This window comes from Charadrius vociferus, unplaced genomic scaffold (genome assembly GCF_000708025.1).
Source record: "Charadrius vociferus isolate BGI_N301 unplaced genomic scaffold, ASM70802v2 scaffold217, whole genome shotgun sequence".
In the NCBI taxonomy this organism is placed as follows: Eukaryota; Metazoa; Chordata; class Aves; order Charadriiformes; family Charadriidae; genus Charadrius; species Charadrius vociferus.
Window position 1 is genome coordinate 1,175,526 of NW_009649190.1, and position 24,065 is coordinate 1,199,590.

General features: G+C 37.3%; 1 protein-coding gene across 1 annotated transcript in view; it reads right to left on the reverse strand.

The window, feature by feature from the left end:
• TBC1D5 (TBC1 domain family, member 5) overlaps positions 1–24,065 on the reverse strand; it is a 295,469-nt gene that overhangs the window by 76,793 nt on the left and 194,611 nt on the right. Inside the window, exon 13 of the mRNA XM_009888924.1 lies at positions 4,161–4,303. Coding sequence (XP_009887226.1) covers positions 4,161–4,303 — 143 coding nt within the window. The remainder of the gene's footprint in view (positions 1–4,160; positions 4,304–24,065) is intronic.

The following is a 24,065-nucleotide window of genomic DNA, read 5'->3' on the forward strand; positions in this document are numbered from 1 at the left end:
TGGAGTGAGATCAGAGGAGGGCCATGAAGATGATCAGAGGGCTGGAGCACCTCTCCTATGAGGAGAGGCTGAGAGAGTTGGGGTTGTTCAGCCTGGAGAAGAGAAGGCTCCAGGGAGACCTTACAGCGGCCTTTCAATATATTGAGGGCCCCTAGAGGAAAGACAGACAGAGACTTTTTACCAGGGCCTGTAGTGACAGGACAAGGGGCAAGGGTTCTAAACTGAAAGAGGGTAGATTTAAATTGGACATAAGGAAGAAATTATTTAATATGAGGGTGATGAGACACTGTAACAGGTTGCCCAGAGAACCTGTGGATGATCCATCCCTGGAAGTGTTTAAGGTCAGGTTGGACGGGGCTTTGAGCAACCTCATCTAGTGAAAAATGTCCCTGCCCATGGCAGGCAATTGGACTAGATGATCCTTGAAGGCCTCTTTCACCCCAAACCATTCTATGAATCTTGTCTCTTCAGGACAAAATGTATAATATTCTCCAACAGAGTGGCAGTTTTTTTTCAAATGATAGAGAAAATAGCAGTAAAACAAAACAACACCGCTTCTCTGAATATGCATATCAGAGTTAAAAGGATTTCTAAGAATAAGCTGTAGGATAAAGTTTCCGGAAGAAGGTTCTGGGCAATACAAATTTATCCAGTCTCAGCAGTAGCTGGATGGTGCTGGAGTTCAATGGTGAAACATCTTACACTGTGACCAGCTGCCATGTTATAAGCTTCGTGCTTCTGTACCTGTGCTTTTCCTTCACTAATTGGCTTGGCAAGAGTCACATCTGGATCCAAATTTTATTGTGAACAAGCTCTCACTTCTCCAGAGAAGAATGCTATTGGTATTTCTCGGGAAAGGAGTGAAGAAACTCCTCTACACAGAGAAAGCAATCTTGCTGCCTTTTGATTAATATTTGTTATACAGTGCCCAGAGGAACATTAAATTGCTTTCTTCCTTCTGCTTTAGATGAGACTGACTTTCCTCTGTTGGTACAATAACCATTCCTGGATGCAAGCAGCAATAATAGTGGTGGAAAACATGTGAGGTAACTGTACATGCCCTCAACCAAGTCTTAATTTTCTGCCACATGTCATTTCACATAAGTTTAATGTTTGATGCCACCAATCCTGTATCCAGATGACTTCCTAACCCAGGAAGGGTGGGACTACTTCCCCTTGCTGCTTTACACATGTTAATAGGGCCCCAAATCAAGTTAAACATAGATAATATGAACACCTTGCACTACCAACAGAAATAACAAATCAGGTCCTCTAAGAAGAGGCTGTGGCTGCTTTATTTCCCTCAAAATACTCACAGCGCTTTTAGATAAGAACAAATATATCCTAACAATGGCCATAGCTATTATTCAAGCGGGAACATGATAAAAATACACTTATTCTAACACTGATCAGTCAAAATGAGCTCCTGTTGGAATAATGACGTTAGTTTACTATGCAAAATATAGACAGTTCTTCCAGGTTTGTTCATTTTTGTCCTTATTGAAGGGAAGTATATAAAATATATATATCTTTGCATGGCACCCTACCCTCCATTCTGATTTCATCAACAACTGCATATACATCCATATTGGTGAAAAAGAGGTAACGTATTTGTGCTTCTGAATTGACAGGATTTAAAAAAAAAAAAAAGAAAAGGTTGTTTTGCATGAATTTTTCCAAAGAAACTAAGAAAACAATTTATTAAAACTCATAGATACTTTGGTACACAACCCTACACTTGGCTTGTGAGGATTATCACTCCACAGATAAAGCTCTGCTTGGATATAGATGTAAAACTGAACAGAGCAGTTTACAGAATGGCTTTGTACATGATTATGTATCTGCAATCTCTAAAATGTATAAACAATAATCTAAAAATCTAAATGCTCTCTTCTCCTTGAATAATATATTGTTTGAGTAACGGAGGATTTCAAAACTAAAATAAAAACAAAATGAAAAATATAGTAGAAATAATACTTTCTTAAAATCATGTCCTTGAGAACATCATAATAAAATACAGAAAAAAATCCATCAATTCCCAAATCAGCAACTTCTCCCCCATCCCCAAATGTGTTGGTATAAAGGGATCTGCATAATTTTTAAACTTTCAAATGCTTTCAGCATTGTATTATTATCATTGCTTATGTTTGACATTTTTATAACATAACATCTTAGGAGTTCTATTACTATTTCTATTGCTTCAAGGTTTTTAAACTGAAAATTTCAAGACAGTTTATTTATAGATGATTAACATCATTGGATGTTTTAAGCTAACATTTCCTTTCACCAAATAAAGAGAAGTTTTTAGAAATTTATTTTATTTGAAAATGTTTTTAAAAATATTAGAACAGAACTTTGAACTCCATTCAAAGCTCAAATATTACCAGCAATAAAAAATACGGAAAAATGGAAAACTTTTCTATTACAGCTATATAAAAAAAGCTTTTTTTTTATCAAGCCAAGAATGGTAGAAGTCACTACAGTCTGAGCTTGACTTTCAAAAGATATTCAACTTTACAGTACTTATGACTATGTATTTTGTCTCACCATTATATTATGAGTAACTAAATAGGTCTAACTACAGAACAAAACTTACTTATTACAGAAACAGTATTTGTATGAAGTATTAGCTGTCCTGATGAGATGACTTTACATCTTGTTTGGACAAAAGTACTCCACTTTAAAGCTATTTACTACTTTATTTACTAAGCCTGGGGATTTTAGAGAAAAGAGGGAGACGGATTTCATACAGATGCCTAGAACACATTTTTAGCTCATGTTTTTTAGTTACCTCATACTGATATTTGTACACAAGCACCATAAAGCAAAAGAAAACAAACTCAGAACAACCTTCCCTCCCCAAGAAGAGAGATGGTGCTTACGCACACAGTTCTAAAGTTTTTTTTTAAAGGGAAACAATGACACAAAATAAAATACCGATGTTAAGAAGCATTTTTATGTGCATCTGCACTACATATCTATACCAAAAATTTTAAGATTATTTCAGTTTACCACACATAAACAAGCCAGATTTAGATTGCAGAACATAATGACCTGGAATCAGATCATCCTGAAACAGCAGCATTAATTTTGCAACCTCTAAACTGAATTAAATGTCCACTTCTTTAAGAGGAATGTAAGGTTGCTCTATATGCTGCATGTTTATTAAAAAGGAATTAAAAAACCACATGAAGGCAGGCAGTGGAACGACAGTACGTGTAAAGTACATGCACGTTACATTTTCAAGATTGGTCCCTAAAATAGGAACCACAGATGTTGAAAACTTCATGTATCCTAGAATACAAAACTGTGTCAAATATGTGACTTTGTTATAACTTAAAGATTACAGACTGTATATAATTAACTCTGAACAGAATGTTGTGGAATTCATATAGTTAATGAAAGACATGCATCTTTCTGCAAAATGTATACTTTGTTCCGGCAAAGTTGTATATAGAATTTTTTGCAAAATATGGTGGGGCAGAAATAAATGCCTCAATTAATCATTACATAGCTTCTTCCTCCCCTTCAAAATTATATAAGCTAACAAATTTTTTTGTGATTTCACGTTTGTCCCAACTTAATGTATTTATTGGTCATCACTAACCCGTAAGAATTCACCTTTGCACATATTTCAGGCGTACTAAAATAAAATAAAATGAAATGATCACTTTTTAAAGATGCCACTCTTGCATGGAATAAGTATATTTTCAATTGTTACTCATCTCTGCATTTACATTTGCTTCAAGATATATCTTCAAAAATTATGAGTCATTGTCTTGTGCATTTTCACATTTTTTACAGCAGAACAGCATAAAAATATTTCCAGTGTCAAAGGGAGGCTTTACTCAAATCATCAGCTTGGTCAGAAGGTGGAGCTCTATACATACCTGTATCACTTACTGCACAGAAAATCTGCAACTCCACATAAAAACACAGAACTACTCAGAAAACAAACCTGCATTTAACTCCAAGATACAATTTGTTTCATCAATACAGCAGACCGTGTCTGATAATAAATGGCTTCTTTCCTAGCATTTGGAGTGATTTTCAGTATGTTAAAAAAGTCACAATGAAATATAGCATTTCTTACGTCCTCTTTTTCTTTGAAAAATAGGTTTGCATTCTTTTAAAAAGATCGTAATATAGTTGATACTTACAGGCATCTCTAATATATAACAACATGGCTACAAAAATGTAGTCAACTAAATTCAGAGTGATACTGTCAGCAAATAGAGCATCCCAGACAACCAGGAGGTCCTGAAGAGGGAATTCACGTCCAAACAGGAGCCTTACCCATCGCCTGAAAAAAAAGGAAAAGATGTGATTTGTATTTCTCCGTTGTGCCACGCACGGTAAAGTCAGGATACATATCCCAGGATCTACTGCAATCCAAAACATTTTACCAGAAAATTTTGCAAAGCGTGAAGATCTGTGATAACCACTTAACTAATCGTATTTGTGGTAATGTTACTGCATCTACATTAAAGAAGTCATACATTACAGACTGTAGAAGCTTAACTGACTAATATTACGTGGGTGAACCTCAAAGGACAAAACATATCAATCCTGTATACCATATTTTGGGGCATTTAATGTGATAGTCATCTAAGATGAAAGTGAGAAAATGTTACGCAAGAATAGCCTGGAACAGCAAAAACAGGAGGGTGAAGCCAGTGGTTTATGAGAAGCCCTGAAAAGCTCAGTCAAGTGAAAGCCAGTTCAAAGGCAGATGCCCCACAGTAGTTAAAATGGCCCGGGTCACACTTACTTTGAAGATGTTTCCTCCCTGTTATTGATGACAGGGTTTGCAGCTCCATGTAAAATATGTTATGGATGCTATTTTGATTAAACCTAATTTAAATCTTTACCAGATTTAGTGATAATCTGGATGTAGACGATACTGTTAATTCCTGTTCATATCTGTGCTCTTTTTATACCCAGCAAAATGTGAAAATCTGTCTTATTAAATGTAATATTTGCTTGAGGCTGGAAGCTTGAGATGCAGTAGATGAAATTTATTTCTTAAGACTTCTTATTTCCAGTTCTCGTTCTTACACTGACTTACTTGCTGACCTCAGGAAAGGCACTTCCCTTTCCTATTCCAGAACAGACCCACTACCTTTGTACCTTTTTAGGTAGGATTATCTAAGGCTACATTTGAAAGAGCTAAAGAATAGTTAGTAACATTAATCCTGAAATAGTTATTACGAAATGGACTTAAAAATAATGAATTACATTTTTAGCTGGGATATGCAAATTACTACGCGTGTGGAATCTGTTTATTCAGTGGCAAGAAAAGATTGATTGCAAATTTCTGCTAAGCAAATTAAGTCATTCTTTAAAACTCACAAAAATTTCTAAAATGGCAACTAGAAATTTCGCCAGGATTAGTTTCACTTGTAAGAATTCATGCTTAACCACTGTTGCCCCAGAACTCATTGTTGGTTTAAGGCATCTGTGGGTTTTTTCCTGATTCCAGTAATAAAAGTTCATTTCTAGACAAATGAATTCCAACGCGTCAATTGAGCACAAGCTTTTAAGATAGCAACAATCTGTACAAAAAGACTCTCCCTTATAAAAGAAATTCAAAGGGACTGTTTTGTGAGTCAAGGTTTTGTTCACTTAAACTTTTATTCCCCCCCCCACCACTAGAACCATACATATGATCTGCAAAGTCATCCATGTTACAGATTTAGAGATCACTACACAGATTTTTTTCCCTTGCAAGACACGTTCCCTTTTAAAGTGAACATACATTATTTCAAAAGACAGCATCATCTCATCCTTATATCAAACATTTACGTTCAAAGGTCTTGTAACTTTTTATGTCAGTGTAGTAATTATAAAAGTCACAATATTAGCTATGACAAAACACAAACTCTGCCTATTTCTCTCTCTGATGAAACCCCTTTCCTATGAGGACGTATTTTCAGGCCTCAGAAAGAGAAGTCAGAACTGTTAACACAAACCCGAAGCTTAGCTAGTGTATTTAATACACTGTTCTAAGGGATTTGACCGTGTAGTGGCACATCACCCTACAGTGCCTAGCCTACAGGAGACTATTATCCTGTGGTGACACAAACATTACCCAAACTCTGCGTGAAGCCTATTACTTGCATTAACAACCCCTCCCACCTGTAAAACCACAACTTTCAAGTTACACAAACTGATAGGCAAGAAATTTCAGCTAAGCTTGAAGCATTTGAGCTGACTTTGCTTGCAACTACCCAAATCTCATTCAGAAACCTTGCTAAAAGTCTAATACACTTCAAGGGAAAAAATACACCATGGTGTAATGGGATTTGTTATTAGTCTTTTATTAGAAATCTCTTTTGCTTCTTTACTACTTCATTATGCAGTGTTAATCGTTTGTAGATGCAGGTTTATTCTGCTCAAGCAGAAGTCATTGCTTTTTTCCTCCTGCTTTTACATTTTCTCCTGGGAAAATTAAATCTCAGTCCCCAGAGGTATCATGTTTCACAGATGTAGACTGCTGAAGAACAACTGGACTTCCTTTTGCAACCATAATATTACCGTTAATTATTTGAACCTTCCTGTCTTAAAGGGAGCAAGCAATTCATACTGTTGTAAATGCATATATACTAACTGCTCTCTTATTTTCTTCGGCAGCATTTAGCTCATAGCATCTATAAACCAAGGACCCATTGCCTATGAACCATACTGCCATATGGCAGGACTTCACTCAGCTTTTACATTCACAAAAAGGGATCTTAATTCCTTAAAGTAAGTGTCCACGCTAAAAAGCTGTCTTTCAAACTAACACGTTTTTATTGCTTTTCCAAATATTTGCAGAGAATTTAAGACACACTTAATAATTTCATTGGACATGATAAACCTTTTTTTTTTTATTGAGGTCACTGTCTGTGGTTTAATTATTGTTCTGTCCTGTTAATCTTGCCTTACATCTGTTATACCTGCAGACTGCAAGGCTCACAATAGTATAACTTTTATCACATGCAGTAATACAATAATTCATATTTTACCAGGCACACTTAGCAATTAAAATCTACTAACACCCCCCCCCCCCATTCTTTAAAGCCATAAACACCAAGGTACTGCTACCTACATTGTAGAATATGTAACTGTATCTTCCACTTATGATTCCCATATAATTCATCCAATATTCTCAAGAGATCAGTAATTACTAGCAATAGATAATGAGTCATTAATGACCTTACAATATAGGGAAAGCAGGAGAAAACTGTGCTTTAGTAAAGCCATTAAATAAGGCAATGATCCAGCTTTACCAGTTTTAACTAAAACCACAACCATTTTGACTGAGATTTACAGGCTAATTCTCCAAGCATTAATAAAATTAACTTATGTTACATACATTTAGCTGGTTATCTTCTCTGCCTTCTTGGAAGACAGAGAATTCTTTTTAAAAAAATTAGATAAGCTTAACAAATGGTTACAGACAAGGCAACAAGGCAATATGATGAGTTTAGGAGTGTTTATGAAGACAAAACAACACAATGAAATCATAAAGAATGAGAAAAAACATAAGACCAGGAAAAGGAAAGCACGACTCTCAAGCTCCTTCAAATTACTAACTCTAGGACCTACAACTTGTCAACAAGTTGCCTAAAAATTATACTGTAAGACCCTGTTCCCAGCCATTTACACTTATGCTAAACTCAGTCTTCAATACAATTTCCACTCCAAGCATCTGCTCAAGGCTTGATTCATTGGTACTATTCATTAGAACAACGTTAAAAAAACTCTGCTCATGCTTAACTAATTTTTTTCCCTAGCATTTCACTAAGAAGGTCTAGAATCAAAACAACAAGGTCTCTGGTATTTCCTTTTTGCTGTGTATATTAAAAAAAGGCCAAATTTGATAATTCCTTGGTTGACCTAAACACAGCAGGGTGCAGCTTTCCACAGAGTACATCCTGTTTCTTCCTAGCTCTCGCCACCAACCCAATGGTGCATCTGCCATCCCGTCCTTCACCCCAGCTGCACCTGCATGGGAAATGGGAAAGGTACGTATCATCCACCTGCAACAGCTAGTGCTGCTCGGTGGATGTGGATATGGATGTGACAGCGGAGGATGCTGTTCATCCAATTTCCAACGCTTGCAAGATTCACTAGTGGGAGTCTTCCAGAGAAAGGGAGGGTCAGTAGAATTTTGCAGGATGTAATTTCATTTTCAGTGCAAGTTTTGATGCTTTTTTTTTTTAAAAAAAAAGAACATTATTTAAATGGATTGTAAGTATTGAAAAGAACGCCATCTTATCAAAACTAAGCACTCGGAAGCTGAGAAATGCCAAAATTAACATCAGTTGTTTACTGACTGAGAAAATGATATGTAAGTTCTGTCTCTTTAAACTCTGCCATGAATTATGTTCAAGCAAACATTTGTAGCCAGAGCAATTTACTATGTAAAGTCATGGTCAATAATTTAGGAGAAAGGGTAGACAGACTTGAGCTGTGATCTGCTTGTTCAAAAATAAGATATGGAAAAAGGATGAGGAGCGACATTTGTATAACACTTTCAAAAGAACTTCAAGCTATACGGAAGATAAAGAATTAAATAGTTTAATGCCAGGCAGTAAGCTCTGCTCCTGGCAGACTTGATGCCTGCACTACGATTTCAGACGTCTCTGTTTCTAACCTATGGACACCGGGTGGGCTGCAGACAGAATAATGCTGAGCATCTCCCTGGCTGTCCTTCTGCAGAGGTACCCAGCAGCAGGCAGGGCTAACACGGAGGCTAACGCTCCCTCAGCAGTGCTTGCCAACACTCGCATGGATGAGAAGAGCAAAGCTAGCTGCAAATATACAGCAAAAGCACCCTCAAAAAGAGACATTTGATACCAGAAACTCTCCCGGATTTGGTAGTTGCCAGAGGCAGTAAGAGGGAAAACAGGCAAGTTCAATCAGATGATGTGTAAGGTAGTTTAGTTTCTTTTAATAACATGAAGGAGACCAGCTTTAGCAACATTCCAGCTTAGACTTGTTACACAGTCCATTTCTCCAGTGTTCTGTCTCCTTTCTTAATAAATCTTCTTTTTAGTAAGACTCCCGTGGTTTTATACAGTTCAGGGATTTTGTACGGAATGGCCTAAAGAGATTAATAAAACCTTTAAATGATACAAGACAGCAAAGGAAACATGCCCGAAGTATAATCACAGCTTGTTCTTTCAGCTACTCTTCGACGAGGGTCTTGTGGAAGGGCAGTACTGCTCATGGTGCACGAAGAACTTTTAATGATCACAGATGAGAATAAAGGCAAAAAAGCAAAGTGTAACAATTAACAAAATGACATTTCTAAAGTAAACAAAACCTTATTAAAATCCAGCATTTTGTCAGAACAGAAAGAAGCATGTGAAATCCCAATAAAGCCAAAAAACTGCTATAAGTAGTTATGTGGCAAGCTCACCAGACTTTCAGGAATTTACAGAAACTTCTGATGTGTTCAATCTAAACGCTGACAATTTTACACACAGCATACCATCATATGCACACCACCCATAAAGGATGTACAGCGAGATGTTGTTACAGCATATGTTGCATTTTTTGCCTTAATCTACTTAACTTGTGAAGGGAATGAAAACAGATATGTTGCTAGAAGATCTGTTTACTTAACCATAAATTCGAATGTTAATTCTAGATTTATTAGATAAAATTATGTGGCCTTTATCATTTGAGAAGGCAGACAAGATGATCAGATTTTCCTTAGGCTGTAAAACATTTAAATATTATAAATTTCTACCACATCGTCTCCAGCAGTGTATGGTGATTGTACAAAAGTGTGTGCGATAAGGAGAGAAAAAGTGTGTGCCAGCATCTAACAAATAATTCGACTTCTCCTTAGACGTAGAGATAATAGAAAGTACATAAAAAAGATTCTTCTTACGTGTGTGCGTACACCTGCCTTACCTGTTTTAGCAGTTTCAGGTTTGTATGCGTATGTATATTATTCTGCTGGAGAACGACAGACACTCTTTGGTGTGACTGTGATCTAGGTGGGATTGTCCTGTCCTGCACTCCCGTGCGGACTGTTAATTTTATCCGGCTTCTCCTGTACTGGCTGCATGAAGATTTGGTGGATCATTGCACCAAATGCACAAATCATGGCTCTACTGCTAGGTGGATAAAAAGTAGGGGTTTGGTGGTTTTTGTTTGTTTGCTTGTTTGTTTGTTTGTTTGTTTGTTTTTCTTTTCCTTTTTTTCCTGGTTCAAATTCTCTTTGGTTTGTGGTCACATCCACTCATTTTTTTAAGTTTTGCATGGTTATATTAAAAAACCCTCAACTTTAAAAACTATGATAAGATACACAGGCTTTGTGTTCTGTGACTTACACACTGGGGCCTTAAAGAGCAGTTATATGCAAAGGTAAAAATTACGTTGTTTGAAAAAAATACAAATAAATATGAAACTACACATTACATTAAAGATTATATGGGTTTCAAACTCTACCATAGGTTTTTCAGTCAGAAAAAAAAAAAGATTTACAATTAAATAACTGTGATCATGAACACTTGTTTATTAATATAAATCTACTCAAATTTAGGGCAAGTGATGAACAAGAATCCAGTACACACTATACTTTGTTACCTTCTTTCCACTGGGGAAACTGGTTTTGATTTGCCCTGTTGAAAATTCTTGCTGTTCTACACATCCTGAAACTTTTTTATATTAATTACTTTATCATACACAGACTAGTGTACCTCTTTAAAATAAATACTTTTAATTTTATTTTTACAAATGGATCGTGTGACATGAGCATCTAATTGTTATTTGGATTATTTCCTTTCCCATTTGGTTTCTTTAAGATAACTGGCAAAGATTACTCAGCTTTGCATTTAAGAAAAATACTTTCCATTTTTGGAAGACTCTACGCATTTCCTTATTAAAGAAGGTTTTTCTTTCTAAAAAATAAGTTCCTAATAATTATCTCCCCCTCCTTACTGTAATTTACCCGTCTTGGCAAAAGCACTTACTGCTGTCTTAAGCCCGACCAATTGTAATATACCCACTTACAGGAATGCGCTTAATGAAGTGCCATCACATCTTCATAGCAGTAATGTTTAATATTTTTAGGAATGCACCACAATAAAACTATTGAACCTGTTAGCCTGCTTTGGGTAGGTTTTGGCATCAGTGCTGGCCTTTGTTTCAGCCTTTCCATGGCTGCTGCTGTCACCTACTTCTGCCCCCCACCTACACCCAACTTCTTGGGTGGCAGCAGTAACTACTGCTGGGTGACTTGGGCATGTTCCCCAGAAGAGGTGGTACCCCTGCCAGAGGGAAGATAATTTTCCTTCATGTTCTTGCTATGGTCTTGGTCTCTGATGCAGTTCTAGCCTGGTGTACTGTTTTAAGCGTTGACAGCTGTATTTTGATATTCTTCTGAATTTGTTTTGGAAGTTCTTTCATGCGCATTTAGGGGAATCCTCTTAATACTGACGTATTTTGCTCCTTTATTCAGCTATTGCAAAGTGTACATTTCTCCTGCCACTTCACCCTGCTGTCAGGTATGTCCCAATGACAAGGAACTTTCTTTAAAACAACTTTTACAAAGAGGATCACTGGTAACCATACTGACTAAAGCCTATCCCTGATTTTAAAATTCTGCTCAACATCTACTCTACCCTATAACAAGGGTACCTGGTTACACAGGACATGGAAAAGGCTGAAGTATTGAATGCCTTCTTCACCTCAGTCTTAACCAGCGAGACTGGCTTTCAGGAATCCCAGGTCCCAGAGATGGGGGAAAAGGCTGAAGCAAGGAAGATGTACCCTTGGTGGAAGAGGATCAGGTCAAGGAATACTTCAGCAAGATGGACATACATAAGTCCATAGGCCTTGATGAGATACACCCATGAGTGCTGAGGGAGCTGGCAGATGTCACTGGGAGGCCATTGTCAATAATCTTTGATTGATCATGGTGATCATGTCACTCCGATCTTCAAGAAGGCTAAGAAGGAGGACCCAGGGAATTACAGGCCAGTGAGCCTCATCTTGATCCCTGGGAAGATGATGGAGCAGCTAATCCTGGAAACGGTTGCGAGGCACACGAAGGACAAGAAATTATCAGCATGGCTTCACCAGGGGGAAGATAAATGATACACCAATTCATACCAGCTAAAAGTCACGTAAAATATACACCAGAAGACCACCACAAGCACCTCTCCCCTTCCCCCCTGCAAGCAACCATAAGCCCATAAACAAAAATAAACTTCCTGCAATGACAAGTAGACCACTGGAGAAACTTGCCTGAAGATGTGGTGGTTTTTTCATACTAGAAACCGTAAATTCTGATCAGATGTTATTACAAAATTCTGGATAGATATAATGTAAGATTGGATCTGATTCAGAGATTATTTGATAAAATCCTATAAAGGCAGGAATTCAGATGAATTAAACCCATAAACCTGTACAATCTTTGATTACTGCTCGGATTTTGCAATTTATTTGATTGATCTTCTTAATGCTAAACTCCAATAATATGACTGGCTGAAACAAGCTCTTAACCTGTATGTAATTGGTTCGCCTTTGCTTTACCTAATGGATGAACTTTTGACTTTTTTTCTCTGAGAGAATTCTAGTCTCTTTGCACATTCAGATACTTTTCAAAAATTTTTTACTGATTTTTTTAAAGGACAGAAGTTCTAGACATTTGTCAAGATTTTTAATAAAGGTGCTTCGTGTTGACAACAAATATTGCAGATGAAAGCTGAGGCACCCATTTTTTAAATGTTAGCCAGAATACAGAAGTAACAGCGTGAAGGGTCCAGCTGCTATTCCATGACTCATTTAGAAATTATTTGGGCTAACTGTGCTTTCATTCAATGGAAAAAGACTGAAGAATACTGCCGTGTTTCTGCAAAGCAACTAAATTTAAACAGCTCAGACAATACCCAGATGTAAAAAGCAAGGTTCACTGTGATAAAATTATGGTGATAAACTAAAAGGGCCAGAGGGGGTTGCTACGTTCTACTGGAAAAAAACCTTTTCAAGTCAATGATAAACACCCCTTAAGTGCAAGGAGTATAAGACTTCATCTCTGATACATATCTAAAACCCTAATTTAATGACCAATATCTGCACTCATAAGAGAAAAATCTAAGACCTTGAAGGTGCGCCTACTGAATTCTTACTGCTCTTTGCCTCCATGTGATTCAAGTCCTAAATACTGATGATGCATGTGCATTTTGTTTTGAAAAGCACTGCAGAGTAGCAAAAACATTTTCTATTTTTAACAAAAATAATTACAGGTGAACGATTTTAAACACTGTTTGCTGCAATAAACCTATTGAAACAAAAGAGGCACTTCTAAATTAGTGAAGTTCCTACTGATATCAGCTATTAGCAATTAGGAATTCCACCCCCCAACTTTTCCATCCTTAAACAGCAATGATTAAATTTGGTTTTAAAGTGGAGAAATTATATTAGAAAAACAACTCTCAGTGTTGTAATTAAAGCACAGTTCTTAAGGTGATAAAATAAATTTGCTAATAGCTTTATCCATTGATTCAAGATGCAGGCAGTAGGTTTAAAGGATACAACCATCCTTTTGCACAATCTCTCTATGAAAGAGGAATCAATAACATTTTACTGTCTCGTATTGTTAAATCTCCTATAGAGTTATTATATTTCTCTGTAGAATCCACTTGGACAAGACTTAATCAAAAAGACATGTATTTTAAAATAAAAGGGAGAAAGATAATTTTCTTAATAGCTCTAAAGTAACAAATAAGTACTGATAAAATATTATGAAGTTTCTATTTTCATATTCTATCTTGGAGACTTCCCTATCAAAAATATTAAATAAAATGTCTTTTCTGTCCACAAAAAATTGAAATCTACAATTGAACCTTCTTTCTGTTACCCTGTATTGAAATGTTAAATCAAATGAACTTTTTCTGGTACGCTATATCAAACACACTAAAAATTTCAGGAGATTTAACTTTTTTTTAACTGTTCAGAAGCTACCTCCCTACGTCCAGCAATGGAACTGCTACTGGAAAACACATTGTATTCAAACCAACAAGGCAAGACGCCTGTTGTGACCGTACCACTAGTTTACTAATCCAGGTTAGTCTTTTTGTCCTGTCTAATCCCATTTCTCCACCACAGGTGTTTTCTGGTGTTACAGAGAATTCAATTGATAACAAAGACAGTTTTACGTTTTCATAGTAAAATTAAGGATGGCAATATATCCAAGAATATGCATTATAAAGTAAATGCTAACTATAAGCTAATTAAATTATATATCAGATCGCCTCCTTTATCTCATAAAACTGCACAAATATACATCAAGCATATCTAAAGTAAAAGGACATGGCCTTTACACAGTGATAATCTTTCAGTTGGGCTTAAAGCACAAGAAATTGAAATTGTGATACTTTGATATGAAGAAAACAAAAAAACTTATTCAGCTATTTGGCAGACGTGCTCAGAATAAAACAGGCCCCAGTAATGAATCTTACTATACGTACTTTTTGCAGAAGCCTTATTTTACTATTTGGAAAATTCCTGCTAATTACACTGAATGTGAACAAAGGTAAAAAACTATACCACCGCAAATAAATAAATTCTTTTCCAATGAATCGCGAAGAAAAAATGTATAGAGATAGAAGGACGCAAAAACAGATGCAAAACACCACTAGACAAATACTTTAAAGTACCATTTTCTATGCATCCAGGATTTTGTTTGGGTATCTCCCATGAATGACTGGAAGCACCCAGCTTTACAGCAACTCTGTAGAGGAAGGAACTCCACTGGAAATTCCCTGTTTGAAACTGCTACCCACAGGGGCCAGACCACCTTCACAGCAGCCCTCAGTGGGGAGAGAATCCTGACTTTCTATACTTCTTTGCACAGTGTAACAGGCTCATTTCAGAGACGCCTTGAGAGTCAAAATCAAAGAGCAATAAAACTAAAATGGACAGAATTCCTACCTCTCACCTGAACTGGGGGCTTATTTCTGCAAGCCTCTTTATAATTAAGTATGTAACATTTCAAAATCTCTTTGTGGCTCTCGACTGCAGAGAAGAAATTTATTTATTTTTTAAAATGAGGAGAGAAGATTTATATCATCGCTGAATTCAATATTACATCTATTGTACGCTCTAAAACTAAATTAAGAAGCTGTTCAGAGGCCATACATGCAGCAGTCCATTTCAATCTATTAGTCTGGCTAAATGCCTTCATACATCCAGTGAAGGGAGTCATCATCATCAATCTGCCAGTTTTAGTGACCAGTCAACTACATGTTGATGCATGCACCGAGGAAACACAAGCGTTTCCTCCCTGCTGTCATACTCCTAAATGTAAGAATCAAGTGAGGCTGTTCCGGTAGGTAGCACACAAAATGATGATTTAGCTCCTTAGTGTAAGTAACTGTTAGAATCACCACTTTATTTATAGCCCTAGTTCAAAGGCAGAATGTAAGTGTGGAGCCCAGTTCCATTATCAAGCAGGGTAAGGCAAATAAGAGTTAACTTCTTTTGCCTGGTAAGTTAATGGCATTATTGTTATCCAGAGTCTTACTTTCATTTAAACTGTTAAACAAAAAAATGCACACTTTCAAGTTGTTTTATCCTTTCTGTATGTATTTTTAAAAAGCTGGTTTACATATTAGCTACAAAAAGAACTTCTACTTTTGTGGAACAAAGTACTAATGACTGGTGGAGTTTTGTGTTGTATAGTGGCAGCCTTATGGGAATACCGCATCTTTTCGGAGACTCACAAGGGCTTAGCGGTCTCATTTAGCTACCTATGTGCCCCTGCAGAAGCCCCGCTAGCAATAAAACACTCTGGTGGCAAACAGCTAATTCATTAATTAACCACAGTATTTGCTGGAAAGGAAAGCACTAAACAACGCTGCACAGAAAGTGCAATTGCGGTTGTTCCAGGTCCCCGTCTGCAGTATGTGCGGCAGAGGCAAGCAATGCCTATGCTGTTTCTAATTATTCCAATTATCATGGCACACTATGAAAACTTGATTAATAACACTGAAGATATTGTTGTGGCAATTAGCCATATGGTTGTGGGACTTTATTCTGTCACGATTTAGCCATTAGCATCTACTTATGTTTGTCAGAACAGAGCATCCGTGACAAGTTGGAGTTCCGCTCACCTTGCCGAGTCCCCGGTGAGCAACACCAGAGAAATGTTTATTCCTGAGAGCCCCGCGCCTGAGTAAATTTTTCATGTGGCATTCGGTCTGACTGGGGACAAATGTCAAGCAGCTTACGCGACGACCCATCACGCCAGCCTCTCTCTGCAAAAAGTACCTCGTGAGTGGCTTGTCAAGGCAGACTTCTTTCAGGGGAGGATTTGACCAGTAAAATTAGTGTCAAATGTCTTGTATCCAATGCTTTGAACAGTTAACCGTTCAGACAGCATGCACCTACCCTCATTTAGACGTGATGAAATGCTCTATTATGATTTTATACACCTATGAGTTACATATTACCGTGTGCTTGAAATGTATATCTGCAAGCAAAGGGACCACGGGGCAGCACTACTGTCAGGTTGGTCAGCTGAACTGACAGCTACATGAGCTGACAAGTTTTATGAGCCATCTTTTTAAAACACAAAGTATACGTTAAAAAACAACATTTATTTTAATTCTTCTTTCTTTTCATTTTGTGGTCAGAATAACTGCTCGTCTCTAAAAGTTCACCTCTAAGACAGAAGTAAAAGCTCTAAAAAATTCATTAATAAGGGAAGGATGCCTTTTTTCCCTCCTGAAATCATAGCAGTAGTCTTACCACTTCTCTAACACTTCTTGCAAATCAGCTAACGCAAATGTGTTTATATCAGCACATCACTCAAAATCAAAATGTTTGCAATCAAAGACAACTCCAAACTTGACTAGTTGTCCACAGTTAGGAATCAACAAGTTAGTCCTTATTAAAAGGAGTAGGAAGCACTAAAGAATTAGCATCTTGCTGCACAGGGATACCATATATGCAACTGATGAAAGTGTGCTTAACTATTTTGGACATGAGAGGAAAAAGCGATAACCCAAGTTTGTGGAAATGACAGTAAAATGACAATATGCAAGAAGTTTTCACGAAGCACAGAACTTCAAGAAAACCCACAGTATTGTACAAATCCACCAGCTACTCTTAAAAAGACCAATAAGAATTGCTATTTTTCATCTATTTTTTCAATACATCTACCTCTACCCTAATGGTAGCTTTCCTTTCATAGTCACTGTCTTCCATCTGCATAGATCTTTCATGCACTGTGAGGAGACAAATACATCGTTTAAAACCATAGAAATAATTGTAGAGAAATACAAACAGAGGACTCTGAGCAGGTGTAGTATTTTTAACTTAATTTAACTTGTTATTTAATGACAATAATTTTAGTTGACAAGACATCTGGGCATAAAACTTGCTGACAAATATCCATGTAAGAAAACAAGAATGATGTGCACACCTCACACAGCTCACTACTAATAGAGGAAGATCAGCAAAATAAAGTTATCGGTGAAAGGGAGGAACTGGATCTGCTTCTCATCAGACACACCAACTTTTAATGAAGAGCTAGTTCTAAGGCTGAAAAAAACCCAGTAAACCCATTTTTCCATTTGTGCCTTTAGATGATTATGTTTGTTTTTAAATAAGCGTTTGTGGAAAATTATATACTGACTGTCCTAGAAATCCCATCTGTGCACATAGACATTCATATGTGGAGGGGGATTGGGTGTAAAGGACGTAAATAATTCAAAGAGGGAAACAAGGAGAGAAATAAATACTTTGCAGGAAAGAAGGAAGAGATGAAGGATAGACAAAAGAGGGAACAGAAGATTTAGCTGGAAGGGAAGTATCAGTGAGCATTTTTTACATAGGAGCTGTGGAGAACAAGATGGATGACAAAGGGGTAATTTGTGTGCAACGTGGGCACTGGGCTCAGCCCTAAGTGCAATGGATTCAGCTTTCTCCTTACTCGTAGTGGGTGCTGGTAGGAGATGAAAGCAGCAGCATATGGCCTTGCTCGAAGCTGAACTGACTGTTCTTTCCAAAGGGGTCTGCACAACACTCCCCCTGCCTACTACATGGCTTCTGAGATAGAGAGAAGACCCTGCAGCTGGAGACCTAACCCTGCAGAGGGAGCAGAACCATCATTTTCTTAGGCTGCATTCTGCTCCTTGACATGCTGGAAATCTGCCTTCTACTTTGCAGGCCATCGCAAGAACGGAATTGTGATCACAATGAAATGAATAATGAGACCGCAGGCTATATAGTCTGATGGTTAAGATGATGCATCTGTTTTCTACTTGTTATCCAACCACAAATTTTGGACGTAGTATAGCTGAATACATGCTATATTTTCAGCTAGTACTGATACTCAATATTTAGAGAAAACTACCTGTGCCTGAAAAACAGGCAGATCCGATGAGACCATAATCACTCCTCCTTGGCCAAAGTAGTTGTCTGCTAAATTTCTGTGCTAGGAAGAAGCTCTGTCCTAGAAAGAGATTTTGGCATGTGCAGCAAGGCAATGTGGGATAGGAGACACGAGAGTTTGGGTTGTCCAGAGAGTTGGGCACACATTCATTGCCACAGCCATTTGGGCCTGGCCACATGGGCACCAAAATTCCAAGTCTTACAGCAAGCCATGCTTTAAAAAACTCTTGTGTCCAAACTCCAGCCAATGATGTAGAGACAGTAGGGGCTGTTACTTCTCCATTTCTATCTTATTTATACAGGATTAAGTATTTTCAGGAACTTTCTACTAGGTATATGTGGGTTTCTGATTATGCTTGGCAGTGCAAACTTGGCTAGAACTTCTAGAACCTATTTTTTATCTGCTAATTCACTGTTTTCAATTAACTTATTGTTATATATGGACCAAAACCAGCCACAATGAAAAATATGCCAGGTTTTACAGTTCTCTCTACCTCAAACAGGTGCTCCATTTCAGAAATCAAAAAAGTACTTTTTATTATTTGTTTCTTAACAACCAGAAGTATTCCCCCAGCAAAGAATTCAAGTTCCAATTTTCTGTATGCTTCTCAGAAATTTCAGGGTAGAAAAGGGACACTAAAAACCTCTCTCTGACAGAAAATCTGTTGCACACTTACACATTTGAAGTAACAGATATCTCAAAATGACACTAATTTGAATTCTATTGTCCTCTTTAGACTTTGATCTGTTTCCTTAAAACTGTATTTTAACTTACTTCTAAAGAGAAATATCTTTTTCTGAACCTACCACTTTCCAGCGCTAATGTGAGAGGTGCACAAGGGACATTTCAGAATTGGTTTTAGGCAGCTTGAAAATGGACCTGATATCCCAATCCTCTGGCATTTCCTACGACTGGCAAATGCAGATGGGGAAAGTGTCAGTCTGATGGGGTAGAGGTAAACGCCTGTTTCATCAGAGGCATTTCCATGAATGCGGGTCGGCTCTCCTGCAGGCTGCTCCCTACCTTTTAGAGAAAGAAGAGCTATAGGGAGTGATGTGATCAGATACGGGATAAATGTTCCCTGAGGGGAGGTATGAAAAGGAAGGGCTGGAGGCTAGCCATGTCTAAAGGCTAATTTATCTGACCATACTCTTCCACACTGCAGCATAACGATGCCACTATGTACCTGAAGGATAAGAGGCCAGAAACGTGCCTGGTGCTGCATCTGGTCTAGCGGAGCCAAATGCATTTGTCTGTTAAACAGACTGATCATCCCAAGCAGCACAGCATCTAGCACGAGGAACCACCCGCCAGATGGACTGAAATATTCCCTTCAGTTTGTGGGAACAGAGTAGCACTCTAAAACAGATTGCACTGATTCGTGATAACCTCAACAATTCCTCTAGGCACATCTTCTCGACTGAATTCTTGCTCATGGTTGTTTGGGATGTAGGTGGTGTTTTATTCGAAGGAAATTATGCTATTGAGTATTTAGTTGGCTGTGACAGGTAGAATGCATCCTTTGAGGAGGTGGCATCTATCTCTGTCAGTTGAACCATACTGTGAAAACACTTCCCAACGATTATTATAAACTTTCTTACTGCCTTGGATGGTATTCCACAACCTTAGATATGTGATCCCATGCCTGCTTTTAAAAGGTCAGTGTTCAGGATACCAATCATTTATGGATTTTACTTTCATATGGAACTTACATGGTCTCCAAAGGATGTGTTCACAGAGAATTTAGCAAGTTTTTGGTGTCCAAAACAGGCTGACTCAGCAACAGCTCTGTTTTGAACCAGAGAATTTGAAAATGTGGGCTATCCTTGCAGCATCATCTATTTATTTTTTTTTTCTGTTAAAAGCTCCAAGCCTGAGGTTTATGCCCAAAGGTTCAAAGAGGTTTATACCCTGAGACCTCAGTTATACTTGAGGGAAACAACTTGTACCACAAAAATGATTGGAGCAATCACATTCAAATTTCCTACTCAATTGTCTGCTGAAAATTATCTTCAGAAAATGCACATCATCTCAGACTTCACCTTGGCTTTGTGAATATTTGTGGACTCTAGGGAGTTCATTTTGATTCTGTCTAATTATTAGTAACAAATATGACTTTTTCAATCCAGCATCAAGTTTAGGAAAGCACTTGGTGAGGACAGTAAGAACTATAGTATGAATAATAAAGGAAGTGAAAGCAGATCCATCTTTGGAAAGCAAATGTAACCCAGAGGATGAGGCACCAACTTAGGAGTCAGGAGACGTAGCCATAGGCAAATTATTGTCCCATATAATTTTCCTCTCTTTATGGAAGATAAGCATAATAACTTTCAGCAAGTACTATGTATTAAAATCTTTATCAGCAAAATCCTTAAATTAAAAAGCAGTATTTTAATATTGTGATAAAACAATTATGAATAATCTTTTGATGAATACCACTATATATAAAATGATGGGGTTTTCACACATCAAACCCAGAGGTTGAGGTCCATCCATACAAAGGATATTCTTTTCTTAGCACTGCCTAGGGTGAATGAGGGTAATTTGTCAGTTAACCTATAAGTATTAGAAAACAACAAAAGGCCACATTTTCTGATTCTGAATGTGCCCTTCAGAAATACAAATTTTACATACACGCATGAAGAAAGGAAGAAGCTGCATATCTGAGGCAAGGACGGTACCTAGTATAATTACAGAATCATAAAATCAGCTAGGTTGGAAGGGACCTTTAAGATCATCAAGTCCAACCTTTAACCCAATGCTGCCAAAACCACCACCAAACCATGTCCCTAAGCACCACATTTACCCATCTTTTAAATACTTCCAGGGATGCTGATTCAATCACTTCCCTGGGCAGCCTGTTCCAATGTTTGATAACCCTTTCAATGAAGAAAGTTTTCCTAATATCCATCCTAAATTTCCCCTGGTGTAACCTGAGGCTGTTTCCTCTTGTCCTACCGCTTGTTACTTGGGAAAAGAGACTGACCCCCACTTCGCTACAGCCTCCTTTCAGGTTGTTGTAGAGAGCAATAAGGTCTCCCCTCAGCCTCCTTTTCTACAGACTAAACAACCCAAGTTCCCTCAGCCACTCCCTGTAAGACTTGTGCTCTAGACCCCTCACCAGCTTTTTTGCCCTTCTCTGGACACTTCAGACACAATTCTTCTGCTGGCAAAGAAGCCCTTTAAAAGCTTATTGGTCAAATGTAGAGATGTTACTTTTGAGACATTAACAAGTTTGGAAATTAAAAATTAAAGACAAAACAAAACAAAACACCTGAAAGACACCAGTTTTACAGTACTTTGTACTTTCTCTCAACCTTGTAGTTCAAAATCTGTAAATTATTTCTCTCCTATCCCTAGTTAAGAACCACCTTATCACTTGACCGCTCTACTAACAAACCTCCACTCCACAGTTATCAAATACTTTTCAGATTCACTGGCTGATAACTTACTAATTAAACTGAGAGCAATAACCTTAACTCAAATTTAGGTTCTCAGTTTGGTAGGTCTACTTCAGAGATGAAGAAAAGATTGTATGCGTGAAAGCCTGCATACTTTTTCAACCATAATAGTTGCTTTAATGAAAGATTTTATTATGGTTTTACACCATAATTTTTACACCATTACACACCTCGTCTTGCTACGTTATTAGCCAATCATGTTGCTATGAACTGTTTAATCATTGGTGTGAGTACATGAAGCATATACTTTCAGGTACATATTTCCTGTATTTGGCCAGCAATGCTAGCCAAGAGATGAAGACACCTGTAGTATAGAAGCATTTTTTCCCCAGTGTCTCAGAAAATTCCTGAACTACTGATGGTGAATCTTTCTAATGTCTAACAATAAATTTATTTTAATAATACCTTTTTATTGTCTCAGCCAGAAAAGGGCTCTATGGAAGCTGAACTTGCACTGAAACTACTGATTTACCATCATTGCCTTAAAACTAGACATCCTGCTACACAAAGTGACAAACCAAATCTTTAAAGTCATTTGATAAACTTTTTCTAAACCAGTTAGAATTTACAGAAGGCAAAATGGTTCACTTAATTTTTGAGGATTTTGAGGTTACGCACCTTTTATAACCTTTTGACTACAAATCCCTTTATGTTGATAGTGAGTATTAAAACTCAAAGGCATTGAACCAATTTCTGTCAGTTGCAGAATTGCCCAGACAGATGCAAAATTATTAATTATGTGAAATGCAAATTTACCAAGATAGTAAGTAAACTCTTAATGGCAGGGATATAGGTGACTTGGGTGCTAATAAACTTATACACCCTGGATGATTAAAAATTGGCGTGAAAAGGAGGATGACAACAATATGTTCCATTACTATTAGCAATTTTGTACTTATTGATGATGATGCAACTGAGACTGGTGTAGCTGCAAGCATGACATATGGTTCCAGGAACTGAGGCCAGAGGCGGTGTTTTAACCAAGGAGGTACCAGGCAAATAAGACTCAATCTGCCCTACAAATTGGGCAGAGTACAGAATGAATGAGCAAGTAGTGGCTTTAACTGACATAGACTCTAACTTTGTGGACCCTAATGACTTTTCTATTGTATAGCTGTAACACTGAGTTTCACTACCATACCAAACTGCTCCAGTATAATTCATTCAAGGCAAAGAAGAATGAGGCTTCAAAGTGGAATTTTGAACTTACACAGTTAAAACTCAGGAAATGCATATACCTAATTCCTGACATGCTGTGAAATCCTAGTTCTGCATGTACATCTCCTTTAGTTCTGATTTTTATCAAAATATGCATAATTATAACACTAATTTCTATTAAAATATGCATCATAAAACATACCAGATGCATGTAGACAATTAACATATTGTATTAACTTCTGCATTTTTTATTCTTTATTGAATCCTCTCTATTGCATTAACTTTATTTTGCATTTTCTTTGTTTTCCTTTCTCTACCATAAGAATAATCTGGCTTTACTAATGTTATTCTAAATGGTTTCAATTGGATCACTTCACTTATCATTGGGGTGAAAAAATGAGGAGGGGTCAGCACGTACCTTAGATGCTGAAGTCAATTTTCTGCTAGACTGAGTCAAGAGAGCAACACTGCATCTGTTTGTATTGTTCTATATCGGTAAATGAAACTTTCCCTTCTTTTTTTTTTTTTTTTTTTTAAACAAAAGCTTGGTATTTGCAAAAGCTGTAAGACTGTGGAGACCATAATCTAAAATCATGAGAGCCACAATTTTTATGACTACAATCTTCTTTTCCTGGTGTTCAGGCAGTGGTTTTGGGGTGGATTGCGCTGCATGCGTTCTGATGAGACATTTACAATCTCCTTTATGCAAATTACCCCAGCAGCTGTTTAAGAGCTGTGGTTGTCAGACCAGGCAAGGAGAATGTGATTTGGTATGTCACAAATGGGGCAGGGCTTTATTAGGCTCTGCTAGAAAGTTTTAGCAGATGCCTTAGCACAGATTCAGTGTGATCCTGTAACCCCATTATAACTTTATTGCTTATGGAAAGGAAAACACAAAAAGCTCCCAAATACTGTTGGGATTCTCGAAAATAAGCAATTCACACAATGCCTATTTCTGAATTATGTGTAAATAATAAATGTAATCTTATCATTTAGAGTGAAAAAACTACAGTTTTCCTCAAAGAAATCATATGCAGCTGAAG